The sequence below is a fragment of the Narcine bancroftii genome, chromosome 8, assembly GCF_036971445.1.
Source record: "Narcine bancroftii isolate sNarBan1 chromosome 8, sNarBan1.hap1, whole genome shotgun sequence".
In the NCBI taxonomy this organism is placed as follows: Eukaryota; Metazoa; Chordata; class Chondrichthyes; order Torpediniformes; family Narcinidae; genus Narcine; species Narcine bancroftii.
The window spans coordinates 153137042-153158987 of NC_091476.1; the positions used below are offsets into that span (position 1 = coordinate 153137042).

The 21946-nt window shown below is 39.2% G+C and overlaps 1 protein-coding gene across 5 annotated transcripts in view; it reads left to right on the forward strand.

Annotated features, from left to right (window-relative positions):
- The window catches only part of LOC138741395 (glucocorticoid modulatory element-binding protein 1-like), a 28186-nt gene extending 6240 nt beyond the window's left edge, over positions 1-21946 (forward strand). For 4 of the 5 annotated variants that reach the window (XM_069895417.1, XM_069895418.1, XM_069895420.1 and 1 more), the window contains 7 exons: positions 4947-5059; positions 5819-5922; positions 8296-8453; positions 10146-10271; positions 13217-13354; positions 17873-17995; positions 20226-21946. In XM_069895417.1, the coding sequence (XP_069751518.1) occupies positions 4947-5059; positions 5819-5922; positions 8296-8453; positions 10146-10271; positions 13217-13354; positions 17873-17995; positions 20226-20947 (1484 nt within the window). In that variant the 3' untranslated portion in view covers positions 20948-21946. The remainder of the gene's footprint in view (positions 1-4946; positions 5060-5818; positions 5923-8295; positions 8454-10145; positions 10272-13216; positions 13355-17872; positions 17996-20225) is intronic. The other variant, XM_069895422.1, reaches the window with a different exon arrangement.

Consider the following 21946-nt stretch of genomic DNA (forward strand, 5'->3'; position numbering starts at 1 on the left):
GCACGGAAACAGGCCATGTCGGCCCTTCAAGTCCGTACCGGTTCACTTGAGCAACTCCACTAGCTCCTCCGCAAATGATAGTTTTTTTTTTGCTGTAGGAAGCTTTTTTTTATAATTTGAGGGAACATTGAAAAGCTGCTTTTCTATTAAATTGCTTTCATCTCCTTAATAAGTCTGGTCAAAGTAAACATGTAAATCAGTAAACAGACAGTGATTGCTAGAGTTTTGCTCAATTGGAAAACTTTTGATTTTCCCCCCGAGTAAATTTTTTTTAAAAATCCATTGTCTCTGTGTTTATTGAAAGGTCTCCATTCATAGAAAAGGGTATGGATCAGAAATTCCATACCCTGGTTTTTCCTCTACAGTTTTTCTAGGCCAGGGTTACAGTTTGACAGTAAGCCTTGAAGCCTACAGCTGAGAACATGGGTGTGTTCTGCCTACTAGTTGAAAATAACATTAGGGTATTGTGAACCAAGAAGAACCCTAATAACTTCACATGCTTCCTTTTGTTAGCCACATGTAAAATAGTTGCTTATGCCTCCAGCAGATTGAGCATCATTGACAATGAATCCAGTGCTCATTGATGTACCAGTTGGAAGGATGCTATGGATCTAGGTGAACTAACAGTTTAGTTGTGACCTTGAGCCTACTCATTATTTCAGCCAAAATAACCCTTTCAGTTATTGGAGCTGACTGACTTGCAGTCCATCAATGTGTTGCTGGCATTGAGACAGCATGTCACCTTGAGGCTGCCAGGCTGTTTATATTGGGCAGCAAGCGTACTTGCTGCAGAAACCATGTGTTCTTGGCTCTGCTATAACTGCAGGAGTAATTTCCACCTGTCTACTGCAAGATCATCAGGATTTGAAAATGGGAAAGGTAAGGTGGGGTGGGGGAGAGATGTGACTGAGAAGGAATAAGGTGGTTGAGAAATTAGTGGAGGAAAAAAGTTGATAATACTGAAAGCATGTTTGCTTTTTCTCAGTAGGGAGTAATTTTACTAATGGGGTCTGAGTATGACTGAGTCACGTTGAAGTTTTGACCCTTGTGGCCTTCCAAATACTGCTGAAACATTCACTAAAGATGCTACAATAGACTTTGCCACCCATAGGACAGTAAGGCAAATTCAGTGTTCATTGTCCAATAGAACTAATCAGAAAGAACACAAGTGGCTTTTGATCTTATTTATAATGCCTGGTAACTTGCTAAAGCTGTTTCTCTGGGTAATCTGTCAAGGGACATTTATTGCTGTACCACACTAATGTAATAAGATGTTGCAGTCACGTGAATCAAGTTATCTTACAGTAGGTTTGGGGGGTGGGGGGGTTGTGGGGGGAGGAGTAAAGATAATGTTGGAATGAGTTTGAATAATAATTTGAGATACATTAAACCAAAAGATTTTTTTCTTTGTATCATTTGATATGATTTTACTAATTGTAATTTTAAGTGGGTGAGAACATGACAAGTGAAATATGATGCCAGATTGGTTCGGTGCAGACTAGAAGGGCCTAATGGCCTGTTTCCGTGCTGTAAATTGTTATGTTATGTTATAAAGAAGACGTAAACTTCCAGTAGGCTTGGGGGTGCGTGTGTGTGCGTTTCATATCCACTATCTTCAAAGGATCAGTATTGTCATTAAACTTGCAAGTACCCATGATGAAAGTGTAAAGCAAACTTGCTCAAAGGAGTAGCCTCAATGGTAATCAGGATACCAAACTTCCCCTCAGCTGGATAATGGGACTTTAATTCATTCTCACACTTCCTTTTAATTGCATCTATGTTTCATTTAAACATCGTAAGATTTATCATAAAGGACCTTTTCACTTTTAGTGGCTTGATATCATTTTTTTTTGTCTATTAATGCTTAAATGAAGTGAAATGGGCACTTTTGAGTTCAAAAGTACAGTATAAAATGATGTTGTTGAGGAGGGTTTGGAGCAGAGAATGGGGTTGCTTTATAATATGCCAAGATGCAACTTGGATGAAGTTGATCCTGACACTCAGAGAAGCAGACATAACTGCATATGTCCAGAAAGGATTCACTGCAAAAGGATGAGGAACATAGACTTTTTTTTATACTTTATGCTTTTGTATACTGATGCTTGTTGAATCCTTGCCTTCACCTTTGCTGCCAACAGCTATCTTGATCTTTATATAAAGGTGACACACTAGGCACTGAACAATTGCTGTACCCAATTATGTAGCACAGTGCCAGTGTGTTGCCTTTATATACAAATCAAGATAGTTGATTGCAGTTAATGCAGAGTATTCCTAGCATGTACCTCTAACCCCAAGTAAAGAATGATTGCTTTGTCAAAGTTCATGGCTGTTTTGGGGAAATTGATTCCTAGGAGTAATGTACATTTCACTCCAGATTTATTTTACAAATATGACTGTATGCTGTTTAAATGCATGGCTTGAAACTCATCCCCATTCAACTGTGAAGGTCAGATAAAATGAATCCCAAGGCAAATCCAACTCTGGCACTGCACAATGCAGCCCACTTAAGCCCTTTTAACACTGAAAAGCCGCATTATTGCTGTATACACGACTCGTCTCTGGAAGCCAGCTGGCTTGTTCATGCAGAAGAAAACCCGGGTCCGAGAGTCCTTTTACATAGCAAGCCGGCTTCCCAAAGCAAAAGAGCATGGTTGCACAGCAGCATGGTAATGCAGCTCACTCTTTTAGACTGGTCCCGCATCAATACACTCCACTTCTGATCCTACCTATCTTGGCAAATTGAACCAGGTAAGTTTAGACCCTAAATCTACATTTGATGCGTTCACATAGTGCTTGAAAAGCGGATATTACCCGACTTTCAAGCTCTGTGTAAAATGGGTATTAGCGATCACAGGATGTTTTGTATTAGGAAACTAAGCCATTTAAATAATACTATATGTAGAGCATGCAGTGGTTGGTGAATTTGGGTTGCACCATAGTTAGATGTTTGATGGAAGAAGTGTAGAAGATGGTTTGCACTGCATTTTAACCTGTGCTTGATGGAGCAGTGCAGGGTTTTTTCAGTTGTATTCTAGATTAGGGGAGGTTGCAGAAGCAGGGTAGATCATGAGAGCAAGATTAGTAAATGTCTTGGGACTGGAGTAGGAATAAACTGAGACCAAAATAAACAGGAGAGCAGTACAGTAGTTATTATTCTACTTATTTCCTATGCTGCATCTGGGAGTGTATCGTACTCATTTGGGATCCTGTTATTTCTGCTTTGGTTCCTGATGCACAGTAGCATCAATAGAATATATGTATCAGTGGTTAAACAACAACAAACAATGGTATGCTTTTTGAGCGCCCACATGACACCACAAATGGAAAATGCACATGAAATAATGTTTAGTACTTATTTTAAAAAAACTTGATCTCTGGTTACAAAAGATAAATGCAGCACCAATTCTAGAAATTCTCCTCAATGGCATTTTCAAATGTTTCCTCCAGTGTCATCTGCTTCATTAACAACGTTTTATTTTAATTTTGCTGCCGCCGGTCCCCGACTATGGTCCCTGCTTCTGCCCGGGAGGTTGAGGTCTCCGCTCCTGCCCAGGAGCCCGAGTTGACCTCTTCGATGCATCTGATGTTGAGAATGGAGTTGCCATCACTGACTCCGTCTACAGACAATGCGGAAGACTTGGACACAGCTCTTGGCATCTTCCCGGCCAGAAGCAAAGATTTTGTTTTTATTTTAACTGTTATTGTAATCAAACTGGCGCCAACAGAGTGTCAGGGCCTCACATAGGCAAGTCAACTATTGAATTTTTTCCACTTGGAATGTCATGTTGGCACTTTTTAAAAAAAAAAAAAGTTCAGTTTTTGGATCTTTTTGGAACTTCGGATACAGGGTACTTGACCTGTAATACCCTCCTGCCATGTTTCTGTAAACTTCAATACTCCAGTACCACAACTTGCCCAAGACTTTGCATATTTTCATCATGCTCGGATTGGTTGCTGTCCCTTCAAAAGACCAGACTTTCCTATTAAACATTCACTTATCCTCTTTAAGATGCTTTAAAATGTATTTGATCCTACTTTTGACAAAGCACTGTAAGCTGTGAACTTATTACAGGATAAAGAGCGACAGTCAACTTGTTTCACAGCATACTCAATTGAAATGACGGATTGTTTCTGAGTTTCCACCACCATTTATTTATGAAATTAAATCCAGTCACTGTTTAGAGGGATATTTGGAATAGTGAGAAAATCCTTTTGGAACCAATAAGTGAAAAAGAAATTGAAATATTCTCAGGCTAGAGTCAGTGATTTAGTACCGAAGTGACCATTCTTCAAAGGTGATAAATCCTTGAAGTTATCATTCTCTGATTCTTGCTCACTCATGTGCTCATGACAATATTTTTGAAAATAACTTTTGAATACATTGGGATCAAAATGTGTTGGATTGAGAAAGTGTGATTGTGGTTTAGGATTATCTATGATATTAAATGGCAGTGACTTATGTTTTCATTATGCCATATAGTTATGCAAAGGAAAATTGGGACCGTTGTAAGCAGAGCCAAAGGCCATTTTTTTTTCCTAGTTCACTTGTGCAGTGTGACCATGCTAGCTTTTATTTCACATTTTAATCGCCTTTTAAAATGGTGGTGGGAAGTTGATTTTAGTAATTTGTTTGAGTTAATCCTGTTGCTTTGTGTCCGAAGTCAAATGTAGGCCAGAGTAGATAAAGATAGTATATTTCCAAAGGGGCATGGTTGTAAAAGTCATTTGATTCATTAATCTAGAAAATTAATGGTTACAAATTTTTAGTTAAATCGGGAATAAATTGAATACAATACAGATCTAACTCCATAGTGGGATCTATCTGTCTATTTATTTATTTATTTTTAAAACAGGCCTTTGGTTTAGTTGTCTAATAACTGCAATGTGTACCCAATGAGTACAGTTTAATTTTTAAAAAAAAGTAATCTTGTTTCTTTAACTTTCAGATATCTGCAATGAGGATGTTGAAATTGCTTATCCCATTACTTGCGGAGAAAGCAAAGCCATTCTAATGTGGAAGAAGTTTGTTTGTCCAGGGATTAACGTAAAATGTGTAAAGGTATGATCAAGATGATGTTCTTGCTGCAAATTTCTAATACCTTGATAATCTAATGTGCTGCTTGGTCAGACTAGTAACGATCTATGCTGAACTTGAGCTGATGTAAAGGTGTGGCTTCTTAAATAAGGTAGCAGTAAAGGTACTTCTGTGTTATCGACCTTTCCTTGATTTAGCAAAGTAAACCAACCTGGGCACCTATTTGCTGTGACTTATCCAATTCGTATGTAAAATATAGTTTATTATGATGCAATAAAATATTGTACAGGCTGTTTGTTCTGTTTAGATTCTGAAATGAGAAACTGTCCAATTTTCGGAGTATGGAGAGCTGTTGAAATGATCCTCATTGTTAGTCAAGTTTTTTTTTAATTTGCAGGTTTCTTGCCTCCAAAGGTTGGTATGCAAATTTTAGATAATTTCAGATCAGGTTAAGGAAGAATTTCTTAGCATTGTGAATCTTTGGAATTATTTATTCTAAAGAGCTCTCGGTGTGAAGTCATTGAGTATGTTCAAGGGCAAGATTGATGGGCCTTAAAGCTACAAGGGAGTTGGCAGAAATGAGAAATAAGAATGTAAGTGGTATTCAGGCCAAGTGGGATTATGCATGATGGTAGTAAATGGAATAAAGCTCAAGTGGCTAATTGGCCTTTTCTTTCTTCTGCTCTTGCTAATTTTTGATGTTCCATTTTCCACAGAAGATGCCCTTTCCTTGCTGCGCTAATATTTGGAATTTAAATAGAATTCTTCTGTTTCATTTTTCAGTTTAATGAACAACTTATAAGCCCAAAACAATTTGTACACCTGGCAGGAAAATCTACACTGAAGGACTGGAAACGGGCAATTAGAATAGGTGGTGTAATGTTGAGGTTAGTATAATTTTTTTCAAGAATGGAAATTTTTTTTTTCCTCCTTATATAATTTTGAACTGCCTGGGTGATTACTTGTTTTTTGATTTTCAATATGCTTTTCTAATTTTAGAACTACTTTCACCAGCTTTGAATACTGTATCTGGAACAATTGATCAACACTCACCTACCAATCCTAGCTCTTCTGCCCATCAAAAATATTGTCATTATTTTTCCATGCAAAATGTTATCCCATTAATTTTCTTGTCTATCATTCTTAATAATGAATCGTGTGCATCATACTTGATTCCTATCAGTAGATAAGATCAAATACCACTTTAGTGTTGGTTACAAAGTTTATAATCTAGTGAAGTAAAACAGAAAATTCTGAATGCACTTGGCAGGTCTGGCAGAACCTGAATTGATTGATGTTTCAAATCAAAGACCTTCAGTCAAAACTGGACACAATAGCTTATAAACAACTAAGATCTCCTATCGGTAACTCATCTTCACTAAACGATCTGCTGAACTGAGGGTGATCTTCTTGTTTATCAGATAAAATGTTAAACTGAAGCATCTTCTGTCCTTTCTAGCGGATGTGTAAAATTGCAAGCACTTTTTCCAAAGAGAAGTACAGAATTTTACTCTGGTCAAACAGTGTTCTTTATGTAGCAAAGATAAAGAAACATCATCCACACTTTGGGCTTGAGTCCTTCATCGAGGTATGCCTTGATGAAGGGCTCAAGCCTGAAATGTTGGTTAAGAATCTTTATCTTTGCTTTGTGCAGTTTCATCAGCTGAGTTTCTTCAGCATTGTGTTTTTACTTCAACACAGTATCTGTAGACCAGTGGTTTTCAAACTTTTTCTTTCCACTCACATATCACTATTTTAATTGTACTTAATTGACTTATGTGCACGGTTTCATAACTCCAAAGGAAATAGACCAATGACAATTTTTCTTTAGCAAAATATTTTGGCAACAATTGGGTCAGGAGCAATGGTTCTCAAACTTTTTTTTACATCCTCTTACCAACTTAAGTGGTCCATTACTAATCACAAAGCACTTATGACATAGGGTTCACTTAAGGTGGTATGTGAGTGGAAAGAAAAAGTTTGAAAACCACTGCTGTAGACTTTTGTGTATTGCTTTTAGAATTTCACTCTGTTAGCCATATTTATACCTCAGCCAAAAAAAACCTTATCAATCTTATTGCTGTTTATAGAGAGAGATAAAACTTTCCTCCCTTTCTCCAACAGTCACAATTCCTGAAATTTCTCTATTTCGATCAGAATTTTGACTTGGTACTGCTACATATTTAACCACGATATTTTGTGACAGCGAAGTTAAAAGTTTAGTAGTCTTCAGCAGTTATCTAACAACTTGAAATGCTCCTCCTTTGAGGAATTCACATGTCTATTATGTAAATATGGAAGTATTCGATTGGCTTGCATGTCAGTGACTTGCATGCTCATTGTGAATAGGCTTACCTGTATTTGTAAAAATTCAACTGTAATAACTTTTGCTCTTCCCTTGCCCCTCCCCCTCTGTGGCCCCATTCCTTCCATTGATCCTATGCTTTTGTGCTTACTCATTGATTAGCATGGTAATCACCACCAGGAATGTTCTCTTGTCAGTTGACGTACACCAAATGTGGCTTCACTGTGTTAATGGTTTCAAGTTTTAAAAAACACTGGAAAAGCCTTAAAATAAATTTTCCATTGGAACTTCCTTAGAATGTAATAGGGATCTTGCTTGTGGATTGCAAGTATTTGTTTTATTCTCCAATTTGTTTTTTTTTTAATTGAAAGTTCTGGTGATGACTAAAATCCATAGTGTAGAATGATGCTAAAGTTGATAAAATCACAATTGCATTTGGGAGTACTTTTTAATTTAAACTGGTAGATGATTAGTAAAATGTTGCGAGAGTCATTTGGAATGATTACTTGGAATAAATGCTCCAGTTGTAATGGAGGCAACACTGCCTTGAATGAAGAAAGGGGGTGAACATCTCCATCTGCAGTATAAAACTACTACAACAGCTTAAACTCCTATTATAGAATGGTGCAGTAAAGTAGGAGGATATTTGTCCTGGTTTTAGTAATGATGTTTGAAGTAACTATTCAGTTACCTCTATTCCCTTTGTTTATATCTTGATCTCTGCAATTTATTAATTTTCAATGACTCTTCATTTCCTTTTTGAAAGTTGGAATTAAATCTGTATTTGTTACTTTCCTTTTGTGTTGGAACCAAGAACAAAAACAGGAAGGAGCAATGGTGAGCACCAGCTGAGTCAAAATAAAGTCTAAATAGAAATTAAAGATCATGGTGTAGGTGAAATGGTGCAAAGGGACCTATATTATTTATGTCTAATGTTTGGTTGCATTATTGGTAGGAAGATGATGGATTCTGGGCAATTGGACTTCTTTCAACATGATAAAGTTTGCACAAATACCTGCCGCAGCACAAAGTTTGACCTTCTGATCAGTAGTGCGAGGGCACCAGTTCCCAGCCAGCAGAGCAATGTGATACAGACTCCAACTTCCATCGAAGGTAAGTAATGCCACAGTGATGGAGGTATCAACTGATGGGAGAGTGTTGTAACTTTATCAGCTGTGAATTGTATGTGACTTCTGCAGTCCTAACGAGACTGCAAGAGTATGCTCTTTTCTTCATCAATGGTTTGCTGTATGCTTTTAAAGCCTAAAGCAAATGCATTCTTTGATTGTGACAAAAAATGTCTCTGGGGTTAGAATGGTCAATGTGTTGGGTGAAATTTTTCAACAAAATCCTCATGGAATGTTGCGTGAGTGTGTATGTCTTCAGCATTTTGTCTTTGTGACATTTGCTGTTTTCCTGCTAGCATCCAACTTTAGCATCCAAAATGATGAGGTACTGATCGTGTGTTCAAGCTGCACCATGGTAGTTGAGAATTTGAATTGTTTTGTTCAATTTGGGAGTGAGTAAAAGTAACTGAAGTTGTTGGACTGTCATTAGAAATCCATCAGTTAGAAATTCTTTACAAATCCAACTGTCATTTTTTGGGGGGGGGGGGGAGGATCCTGCTATCTTTATCCAGACTGCACAATATGAATCCATTCTCATGTACAAGACTAACATGTCACTGAGGCAACTTCAAAAGACAAAAGGTGAACCCTGAGAAAATCAGGACCTGATTGCATCCTATAGGAGAGAGGTATGGAAGAAACCAACTAAATTTGACTGCTTCACAGGGAAGGGGGCCATAGACCAAAAAAAAATTTGAGAATGGCTGCAATAGACAGCAGCATCCAGGAAGGATGATATCATCACTGCTCTTTTTGGATGTTTCCTTTGACCCAGCCTTTAATTACAATATCAGATTGTTTAAATATTTACATTACTCTTGAAGCCTGATGTAGAACAAATTCTGTGGTTTGAATGTCTCAGGTGGTAGTTAATTAAAGGGCTTATGATTTTAAAGCTCCCAACCATTTGGAGCTCCTTGTCTCCTTCCCATGGCACCGCCAGCTTTCCACCTCAAACCTACCATTCTTTGGAATATGCTTGTTAGCTTCAAGTTGCCTCAGTGGACGTGGGGACTTCTGACTCCGTCTACCAGAACCCTGTGTATAACTGCTCATCACATTGGTTCCTTCTGGAGGTAAAGTTAAATGCAGGCTAGTATTGAGTATATAGGTGGAATACTGCCTTTTGATAGATTGGGGAGGACTGGGGTATGCATTTAAACTTCGCAAAAAGTAAGGAATAGGCTAGATGTTGGGCGGTTCTCTTCTTTCCTAGAGAGTAGTGAGCTTCTGGAATGCATTGTCGGCTGGTGTGCTGGCTGCTGACTCTCTGCAGACCTTTGAGGAAGAGAGAGAAAGCTGGACTGATTCCTGGCTGGAACAGAGATCATCACATTTAGAAGGTAAGTTGATTAGCAGTTAACAGCTGTATTACCTGAGGTGTGATCAGGAAGGAGTTTTTAATTAAAATCACACACTCCAACCACTTCAGCCATTTGTCAGTCCTTTTTTTCTGTGACCTCAAATTGTATGTATGTTGCCAGTGGAAGAGAAGTGTTCTGTCACAGTGCTCCAGGTATCGCAAGTAAAGTGCAGACTTGATGAACCAGCTAGTTTTTTCTTGGCTTCAATTTTCATATGTAGGATTGTTTCTGAATTGTTAAGTGTATATGTGTGTATTTTTTTTGTATATATTTATATCTACTGTATTCATATATTTCAAATTTTAATTTTGTAGGCAATGGGGCCCACATCACTGTGTCTGAAGAGAACACTGAAGAGTGCATTGAGTGGAGTCCAGCCCTCACCACAGTCGCAGTTACTACAGACAATCTAAACAGGAAAGACGGTGAAGAAATCTCTGGTAATTTTGTACTTTCAGACTGGGCTTCTTTGAGTTTCTAGTTAAATCGGGGGCTGCTTTCTGCTCCAGTATAGGAGTGGAATGTGTTTTTTCATTAAAACTATTTGCTTTCTCTGATTATAAAATGCAATCGCTCAATCCTGGGGCAGAACGGTTGGCGTAACAGTTTGCACAATTCTTTTACAGCATCAGTGATCGGGAGCAGGTTCGAATCCCATGCTGTCTGTAAGGAGTTTGTACACTCACCCGGAATCTGCATGGATTTCCCTCAGGGGCTTTGGTTTCCTACCACTGTTCGAAACATACCGGGATTGTAGGTTGTTTGAGTGTAAATTGGGCAGCACGGACTCGTGGGCGGAAATGGCCTGTTACCATGCTGTATGTCTAAATTTAATTTAAAATTTTAATGTAATTAAAATTTATAATGCTGAAACAAATAAGATATCTCACCCAGTGAAGTACAAGTTAGCATTCATACTTCAATGATCTGTTTTCAGTTTATCTTGAATCTTGATAAGGAAAGGATAAAATCAATATTTCTCCCTTTCTCCCCCCTCCCCCAAAAATATGTCTGCTGTAATAAAAGTTAAATATATGCATTTTGCATATCATGAAGAAGACTTAATGTGAAAATGCCTCTTTTTCTGCCAGGTCTGTATCTCCAACACAAATTACTTTAATTCAGCTTCTTTGGACAGATTGCATCATTTGCATGCCTAATATCAGACTCCTGAAGCAAATCCTGTATTCCGATGTCTCATTGAAAGGATTTTAAGTGGACAGTGAAAATTATTGAAGGATGTGCTTAAATCCATCAGAGAACATTTGCAGCGTTCCCACAGATTGTTGAGAATCTCTGGCCCATGACCCATCAGTGGTTAAGGAGTATTTTAGATGGCATTGGTCCCCTTGAGTCCAGGCATTGATAGCACACTGAAGACCCATACAGGGCAAAATAAAGGTATCTCTTCCCAAACTACCATATCAGGCACCTCCTGCTCTATTTGTGAAAAAACAAATCTGTGGTTCCCATACTAGCCAACCAGAAAATTCTGAACCCACAAATCTGTAGTGAAACCAAGTAATCCTGCATGTTGAGGGACTGCTTGATTAGTTAATATTGGAATGCTGTGATTTTAGTCCTACAACACATTATGATTGGCGCTGAGAGTGCTACTTTATTAAACAGCTGTTTTCTTTGAAAGAGACATTCAGCTGGGCCATATTTACCCCTCCCAGTTTCCTGCCCATTGTTTCTCATTAAATTTATTTGTTTTGACACAGCACGATAATAGACGAGTCCATGCTGCCCAATTAACCTACAGATAATCTAAACAGCATAGATGGTGAAGAAATCTCTGGTAATTTTGGAGTTTCAGACTGGGCCCCAGAAGGAAACCAGAGAAAATCCATGGAGGCAGGGAGAACAGTGCCAGATTTGAACCTGGGTTGCTGGTTCTGTTACAGCATTGTGCTAACCGTTGCTCTCATTAAGATGCGATTCTGGTTATCTGTTTCATGTCTATGTGAGCAGGCTGTACATTAACTGCCTATATAATAGAAGGAGCAGTACTTCAAAAAATAATTATTTTATGAAATTTTCTTTAGTTTTAGACATACAGCGTGGTAACAGGCCCTTTCGGTCCACGAGTCTGTGCCACCCAATTAACCTCCATCCCAGTATGTTTCAAGGATCTCTTTGTGTCTCAAAATACACCATTTAAGTAGCCTACTCAAGCCCATTCTGTCAGTTTTCTTCACTTTAGATTAATGGGGCTACTACTGAAAACAAAGTAGCAGATTAATCTCATAGACCAGCTATCAGGGAATGCATGCACAGGGCAAACATGTGTTCGTATTGTGTATATTTTCAGCATGTTTAAATTTTAAAGAATAAAAATATCCTTCCAGTGAGCATGAGTTGAGAAAACTAGAAGGGCCAAGGTATATTGTGCAGATACCATGATTCTCTCCAGGTGGCCATTTACCTCTGTGCCTGTGCAAGTTCCTTTAAAAGAATTGTCCGTTGGTTCTGTGTTCCCTTTCTACCCATATCCCTATCAATTCCTCCTTTCCAAATGTATTTGCACAAAATTGAAAAGAATGCAAATATTTAATAGAGTACTCGGTGAATTTGTCCATTCATCCACTTTCTCTTTTACTCTGGAATGTTCTGATTTGTTGATTTGACAGCAAATAGCAACAGGGTGTTTCAATTGTATTAATTGCTTCAGAATCTTAGTAAATATTGATTCCAAACTGTAGCAATGTAGTAAATATAAATATTTATTAGTTCTGAATGTCATCAGGATGGATTGTACTCAATTTCACTTGCTGCTCATGCTTTTCTCAGGGCCTTTTTTTTTTTGCAGCCCATGGGTCCTAGCATTGCCCAGGGTTTGTAGCAGATCAGGAACTGAGGCGCTCTCCTTGATGGCCTTTTCATAGTTGTAACATCAGAGGGCTTTTTAACTTGTAAAAACGTCTCTTTTAATCAGATATTACTGAACACATTTAAATAAAATTTTAAAAACCCCTACATTGTCAAAGTGATGTTCCTGTTAAAATACATTACGTGGCACTACGTATTTAATGTAAAGCTAAGTGCGTCTGGTCCTTCAACTCTGCATGTCTTAGTTCTGCCCCTGGACTTGGTGATCAATCCAATGGAGAATCATGAGATCAGATTTTCTAGTATTTCACCTCCAGTTCATTACATGTTGCAGTGAAGTCAGTACAAATTGAACTATGCACTGTTGTTAGCTAGTCGTGTGGACCATCAATTTATGTGGGTTCTTGCTGCCCAAGTTTTCTGAGAAAATGGCAATGGAGTGTTTGTTTTGCATTTATTGTTGAAGGCTTCTAATGTAATTATAAGTTATCATCCTGGACTTAACCAGTATTGGTGGAATTTCACACTTATGAGGTCATTTTACTTGATGCAGAAGACACTTTGGCTTTTTGGAAAGGAATAGCAGACGTAGGGTTGCTGGGGGAAGTTGTCACCAATATTCAGAAGGAGCTAATGGAGATGCTGGCTGGTGTTCAGCAAAGGATGGGTCAAACTCCCCTGCAGATTACAGGTGAGTAGATTCAAGTAATTGTCTACCGGATGCCTGTGATAATTTTACAAAAAATTACTTTCAGCCTCCTGCCTGCTTATGCTTTTGCAGACCAAACAACTGTCTGATCAATTCACCATTCAGTTAATTCCATCACTATTTCTAGTTGGAGGCAAATTACTATAAAGCTGCCATTCATAAACTCCTATTTACCTTCATTCCCACTGATCAAGTCGAATCTTTTGAGCACATTTCTTTGACCAAGTTATCTCACCTCCTGAAATCTATTTACTGGTTTCATAGAACAGTACAGGCCCTTCGACCCTCAAAGTTGTCCCAACCTTTAGCTCCTGCCTCCCACATAACCCTCTATTTTAAATTCCTCCACCTACTTGTCCAGTAGTCTCTTAAAATTCACCAATGTACCTGCCTCCACTACTGACCCAGGTACTGCATTTCCATGCACCAACCACTCTCTGGGTTTTAAAAAAAACCTTCCTTGAATATCTCCTTTGAATTTTCCACCCATTACCTTAAAGCCATGCCCTTTTGTAATGAGTGTTGGTGCCATGGGAAGGATGCTATGGCCGACAACTCTGTCTATTCCTCTTATGATCTTTATACCTCTATAATGTCTCCTCTCATCTTCTTTCCCTCCAAAGAGTAAAGCCCTTGCTTCCTTAATCTCTGCTCCTAATGCATGCTCTCTAAACCAGGTATCATCCTGGTAAATCTCCTCTGCACCCTTTCCAACACTTCCACATCTTTCCTACAATGAGGCAACCAAAACTGGACACAGTACTCCAAGTGTGGTCTAACCAGAGTTTTGTAGAGCTACACCATTACCTCTTTGCTCTTAAACTCAATCCCTCGATTTATGAAAGCTTACACCCCTTAAGCTTTCTTAACTACTCTGCCTACCTGTGGGACATCTTTCTGGGATCTGTGAACATGGCCCCCCACCCCCCGATCCCTCTCCTCTTCCACACTACCAAGAATCCTGCCATTAACTTTGTCCTTCCAAAGGATACCACCTCACACTTCTCCAGATTGAAATGCATCTGCCACTTCTCAGTCCAGTTCTGCATCCTATCAATGTCCCTCTGCAATCTACAATCCTCTACACTATCTACAACACCACCAACCTTTGTATCATCTGCAAACTTGCCAACCCACCCTTCTGCCCCCTCATCCAAGTTGTTAATAAAAACCATGAAAAGCAGAGGTCCCAGAACTGATCCTTGAGGGACTCCACTAGACACCACACTCCAATCCAAATGTACTTCCTCCACCACAACATTCTGCTTTCTACAGTCAAACCAGTTCTGAATCCACATGGCCAGGCTTCTCTGGATACCATGCCTTCTGACTTTCTGAATAAGCCTACCATGTGGAACCTTGTCAAATGCCTAACAAAAATCCATGTAGACCACATCCACCGCACTATGCCAATATGTCTGGTCACCACTTCAAATAACTCTGTCAGGCTTGTGAGACATGATCTGCTCTTCACAAAGCTATGCTGACTGTCCCTGATCAGACCATGAATCTCTAAATGCCATATATCCTATCTCTAAGAATCCTTTCTCTGCTTCCTTTTTTTGAACAAGGGGACAACATTTGCCACCCTCCTGTTCTCTGGTACAATTCCTGTGGATAACAAGGACACAAAGATCCTAGCCAGAAGCTCAGCCTGGGGAATATTCTGTCAGGCCCCAGGAACTTGATCTGTCCTCTTGCATATTAACTGCTCTAATGCATTCTCTCTTTTAATTTTTTTTATTGGTGTTTATAATAAAAACAGTACAATGAGGAAAAGGGAATGAAACTGAAAATACAATATCACATCTATATGTATGTGTATGCAGGTATACACATACATACATATATGGGAAGATATGCCTGTGTGTATTCATAAAGGACCTCACCCACTTCCACGGCCTCCAGGCATATCTTCCCACCTTTATTTCTAATCGGTCCTACCCTTACTCCTATCATTCTTCTATTCTTCACAAAAGTGAAGAATGCCTTGGGATTTTCCTTAACCCAACTCGCCATGGCCTCCTTGTGTCCCCTTCTTGCTACCTGATATTCCTCAAGTGAACTTCTGACCCTTGCAGCCTAAACCTCATGTATTCAGCCTTTTTCTTCCTGACTAGATTTTCTACCTCTCTTGTCAACCATGGTTCCTTCATCCTACCATTCTTTCTCTGCCTCACCAGTAACCAGTACAAATGTAGCCCTAATATCCTGCAAGAGATCCCTTGACATCAACTAGATCTCCATAGTATATTTCTCTGCAAAATGTCATCCTAATTTATACCCACAAGTTCAAGCCTTGTAAACTCATAGTTTCCCCTTCCCTAATTAAATATTTTCCTGTCCTCTCTGACTCTATACTTGTCCATGACATGCTAAAGACCAGGGAGCAATGGTCACTGTCCCCCAAATGTTTATCCATTGAGAGATCTGTGACCTGACCAGTTCATTACCTAATACTAGATCTAATATGGCATTCCCCCTAGTCAGCCTGTCAACATACTGTGACAGGAATCCATCCTGGAAACAAACTGCCCTATCTTAACCTTTGGCACTAAGCAGGTGCCAATCACTATTGGGGAAGTTGAAGTTACCCATGATAACAACCCTATTATTTTTTGCACCTTTCCAAAATGTGCCTCCCAATCAGTTCCTCAGTATCCCTGCTGCTACCAGAGGGCTTATAGAATACTCCCAATAGAATAGCTGCTTCTTTCCTGTTCCTAACATCCACCCATACTGGCTCAAAAGAGGATCCTGCTACATTACCCATCCTTTCTGCAGCTGTAATAATATCCCTGACCAGTAATGCCTCCCGTTCTTCCCCCACCCCCAGCCTCTGTATCCCTTTTAAAACACTAAAATCCAAGAATATTCAGGATCCATTCCTGCCCTGGTGCCAGCCAGGTCTCTAATGGCCACTACTTCATAGTTCCATGTATGTATCCAAGTTTCAGTTCATCACCTTATTCCTGATGCTGCTTGCATTCAAGGAAGTACATTCCTTTTACCTTACTACTTTTGTATGCTATATTCTGCTTCTCCTTCCTCAAATCCTCTCAAAATGATAGATCTGGCTTTACACTGTGCACTTCTTCCACTGACCTATTCCTCCAGGCCCCATCCCCTTGCAAACTAGCTTAAACCCTCCAAAGCCACACCAGCAAAACTGCCCGTAAGGATATTGCTGCTCTTTGAGTTCTGGTGTAAGTCATCCAATTTGAACAGGTTTCATCTTCTCCAGAAGAGATCCAGATGGTCCAAAAATTTAAAACTCTGTCTCATGCACCAACTCCTCAGCCACGCATTCATCTTGAGGACGTGTTCTTCAGCCTTCTGCCAAGCTCCCTAAACTCCTTATTTCTTGATCTCATTGGAACATTTGTGAAAGATGCCATCCAAATGTCTGTAACTTGAAATTTTGTCAACCATTTTGTTTTCTCTCCCAGTACGAGGCTAGATTAGTGGGGGCTCGGGTAAAGCTGACAGACGCCGTATGGCCTTGGCTAAGCTATTCAGTCATGTTTGCATTTTTCTTGTTTGTGCTGTTGGAGTTTTGTGTACCTGGTGGTTTGAAGGGGTCCACTATTCATTAGTGTATACATGCAGAGTTCAATACGTGGCTCATAACCCTATTAGTATACCTGAATGGAAGCATTTCTGTCATGATATCTATGACAGACATGGAATTTTGCAGTTGGGGGTTGGGGGAAGCAAATTGACAGTTGCATTATTAAATCCATCATCCTTGCAGTATGGGAGAAGATTACGCTAGTTTGTTGCAGGTTTGGTAATCATTTATGTAGCAGTTCTGGAATACAAGAAAGCCAAAAATCCTATTTTTGCAGATGCTCTCTGTTAATGTAAGTGAATGTGAAGAATGTCAGCTTTGAAGGGTGGATGCAGACAGGAATTGCGCCAGGAATGGTTAGCAGTCGTATCCAAATAATAAGCTATACCTTGACAGGGAGAGAGATAGGCAAGTAGGGATTTTTAACAGCCTGTGGTTCAGTTTAAGAATGAAACGCATGCTACAAGAAGTGGAATTGACTATCCTACTCTACCATACAATAATATGCAGCTAGCAGAGGCACTGCCTCAGCATCAGAGACCTAGGTGCTAAGGTTTCCTTCCTCATTCCAAAGATGTTGTCAGGTTAATTGGCCGTTGTTATAATCTGATTTAATGAAGGGACAACAGGATTGTGTAGGATTAATGTGAATCTTTGGCTGATTGTCAGTATAGACTCACTGGACCGATTTCTATGTTGTATTTTATGAATTGATCTTTAAGTTCAACTCTTCTTTCGTGACTTGTTTCCTCATTCCAAACGTTCACTGATCTTTACCTTTTTAAATATTCAACAACTAACCATCTAAGACATCTGAGTGAAGAAATTTCCTCTAATTTCTTTAATGAATGCCCAAATCTTAATGCTAAGGTTCTCCTCCAGTTCTGGATTAAAAAAGCATTACAGAGTGTTGTGTATTTTGGTTTTAGATGCTGCAGTTCTGAACAACATGGCACATACTTTTGGCCTCCTGGAGACTGTGAAAAAGGTACTAGACAACAGGAAGAGCCAGACTGATCAAAGCCAAGAACAGATTCACAATGATCTTGCTGGTAAGATGAAGACATTGATTGTTAGCATCTGTGTCTTAAATATATTTATTGAGGCAGTGTCTGCTGCTTCCTTAGAGAATTCCGGATTCACTACTGTTTAAAAAGCATTTCCTCCTCATCTCCATCCTAAATCTACTTCCTCCAATTTTGTTTCTTGGTTCTTGTCTCACCTACCAGTGGAAACAACTATCCTGCCACTATCTTGTCTACCTTTTCATAATTTTGTGTTTCTATAAGGTTCCCTCGTGTTCTGAATTCCAGTGAATATAGACCCACATGAATCAAGCTCTCCTGGCCACCCCCTACTCCCCATGCACCTTTACTGTGCTGCCTCCAAAGCTAGTATTTCCTTCCTCAAGTAAGGAGACCAGTATGCAATACTCTGTACAGTTTGGTGTCCATCAGCAAACTTGAATATACTATGCTCTACCCTCTCTTCCAAATCAATATACATCATGAACAGTTGCTGGCGCAGCACAGATCCCTGCTGCACTCTGCTCACCACTGCCAACCAGAGAAGCACCCATTTATCCAAACTCTCCACCTTCAATTGATTAACCAATCCTCTATCATGTTAATGTTTTATTCTTGGCTCCATGGATCCTTATCTTGCTGATGTATTTTATGCAGTGCATTATTGAACATCATCTGTAAATTCAAGTGTACAATATCCACCTTTTCCTTTCCTCTGTGTCTGTTATAGCTTTAGTGACCTGCCCTTTTAAATCCATGGTGCGTCTGCCTGATGGAACAATTTCCATCTGGATGTCTCGTTATTTCTTAATGAGAGCTTTAAGCATTTTTCTGACAACAGAAGCTCATTGGCCTTTCCTACATTCTTTTGTAAGAAGTGGCATGACATCTGTTGTCTTTCAATCTGCTGGGACCTGCTCAGTATAAAGAAGTTTAGTAAATTATCACAAATGCCTCTGCTATAAATTCTGATATTTATTTTAACAACCCTAGTGTGCATTCCATCAAAACAAAGGGATTTATCTACTTTTAAATTCTTGGGTTTTCTCAGCGCTACTGTAGTGATAGCAATTGTACTGAGGTGCTCATCCACAACATCTTTGTGAATGTTAGACAAGTCTTCCACTGTGAAGACTGACCCAAAATGCTTGTTCAAGACCATGGCCATTTGTGCATTGCCTACATTAATTACCCCTCCTCATCTTTCAAGGGATATACATTAACTTTAGCGTACTTCTCCACTTTGTATAATTATAAAAACTTTTACTCTGTTTTTATATTTTGTGCTAGTCTTACTTTGATAATCTATTCTTTATTGCATGCTTAATAGTTTTGTGTTCCTTTTTAAAGTTTCCCTAACCTTCAGTTTCCCACTACTGCTGACAACATTGCATGCATGAGCTCTTAATTTGATGACTTCATTTATTTCCTTAGCTATCCAAGGCTGGCTATCCCAACCATTACTGTCTCTGTTTTTAACTGGAATATACTTTTGTTGAGCACTAAAAAAATTCTGTTTGGAACTCTTCCACTGTTGCACGACACCAAGCTTCTAATACTTAAATATTTGTAGTATTAGGGATTTAATACGTGCAGGTTTTTTTTAATATCTCATTTGACATCCAACCTGGTTGTGGCCATTGATTTTTGGGCTTCTTTGTAGAATTTTGAATATGTTAGTAATTAACATCATATACTAAACCTCCAAAATAACATGTGTTAAACACAGAGCATTCCATAGCTCTTCATAGAATTGTCAATCAAATGTTAACACTACCAAATAACACAGGTGATCAAACACTCGGAGGAAGGCTTTCAAGAGTCTTGAGAGAATTGGAAAAGTATGTGTTAATAATTCCAGAGCTAGAGGCTTATTTGAATGGAGGCTCACCAGTGAAGTGCAAGTGGCAATAATTGGAGGAGTGTGGGTATTTCAGGACTTTGTGTGAAGATCTCAGCAAGATAATTATTGTGAAGAGTTGAATCAAACCTTTCTGTTGATTACACTTGTGTATAGTTGTGGAGTTTTATATTCAAGTCCACTCTTTAAACTGTACTGTTTTTAAAGATCCATTCAATAATAAATGGTATTACCTTTGCAATTTAATTTCACTCTACATCATTTTTAATTTCTTGTAATTATACATGCTGAGCTCCAACCATGGATTAATAAGGATAAACACAGTTGATATTGTTGTGGTATTGAACTTTTCTCCTTTCCTATTTGCTCCTATTCTCATTTTATTTCTTCCCAAAGAACTGGAACGGCAGCTGGAGGAGCAGAGGAGACGGGCCAAGGAACAGAAGCTGAAAAACCAAACATTACAAAATGTGGTGCTGATGCCTATTGCCACTCCAAAACCTAATAAGCGCCCTCGACTCCAGAGACCTGCCTCAGCCACCATTCTGACCCCGACCACACCGGTTCAACAACCTCAGTTCACTGTTATATCACCTATTGCAATCACACCAATGGGAACAAACTTTTCTGTTGCCAATGTCACAACCATGCCTGTGGCCATTGGCCAGCAATCCAGCCCTGTTACCGTCCACACACTTTCAGGTGGGTCACAGCTCTTCACCAGATATGCTGCTGTGGTCAATGCGCCCAAGACAACTACCTCTGACACGGTCACCATTCATCCTGCCTCCAGCCTTGCCCTGCTGAGCACAGCCGCCATCCAAGACAGCAACGCCATCACAACAATGGCTGGTATGAGTGTCGGCCCTGTGGAGCTGGTTACAGTGGACTCTGGTCTGGCCTCTGTTGTTCAGAGCCACAGTGATGACCAATCAACAGCAGAATCACAGACTGTGATCGAAATTCATCCTGGACCAGGGATGGACTCGGACCCAGATGGTGTGACAGAAGCAGATTGTGATGACAAGGCACCTGACACGGACAGTGAAACCCAAATACAAGCCATCGAAATCGTGGCCCATGTGGATCATCAGGATGAGGGAAATGAGGAAAATTAAAAGGAGAAAAACAAATGTTTGAGCTATAAGAATAATTGCTTGGCTGTATCTGAATGTACTGTTATCAAAATGTAGTTATGTGTAAAAGGTATGAATTTTGACATGACTTTTTTTAAAAGAAGGAATGCAATATTATGAAGCGTTCTTTGTGCTCTGTTCCAACAGTGGGTTAGCGTCTGCTGCAGTTTCCCGCGTTTTGTACGCTGCTATCAACCAAGTATTCGGGTAGCATGTAATCATCTAGCATTTCATTCCTTCTCAGAATAACTTGTAATGAAGATGCAGTCTTTGATTTCCTGATGTAGTTGAATGCAGAATAAGTACCAGATCCGCATACTTAAATTTGCTCACCACAAATCAGCCACCACTTGCAATTGTACTTGCGCCTAGTCTAAGCATGGCATCCAAATTACCTACAAGAGGTGGTAACTGCCATCTCCTAAAGTAAAATTAAAGTTTGAAGGACCAGTAGAAATAATGGGTGACAAAATCATCTCCAGAAAATTTGTACTCTGGCATTATTGCAATAGATAATTGGACAGATTTGGAAACAATCCTACAATTGTAACGGGTGAGGAAACAACTTCAAATGGTGCAAAACTGATGTAAAATAACAGAAAATTGTTGGAAATGAACAGCTTCATCGGCATTTAGAAAGACAATATGTGGGTCTGCTTCTTGAAGCTCTGCTTTCTTTTTTCAGAGTTCACTTGATGAAAGGTTAATGTCTTTCTTCTCTTTTCAGATGCTGCAGACCTTGCTGTTCACTGGTATTTTTTACTCCTTTAATTGTAATCCCCTTGCATACCTTTGCCAAAATTTGAACAGGTTCCATTTGTGGAAGAGCCTTTACAATGATGTTTTCAAAAGTTTCTTAATGTGAGCCTGTATTGTTTTCATTTGCTTATTATGAATCCATAATGTACATTTTTTAAACTAAACCAACAAAAAATGCATAGCATTCCTATATAACAATTAAATGCATGTAACAGAAGGTGA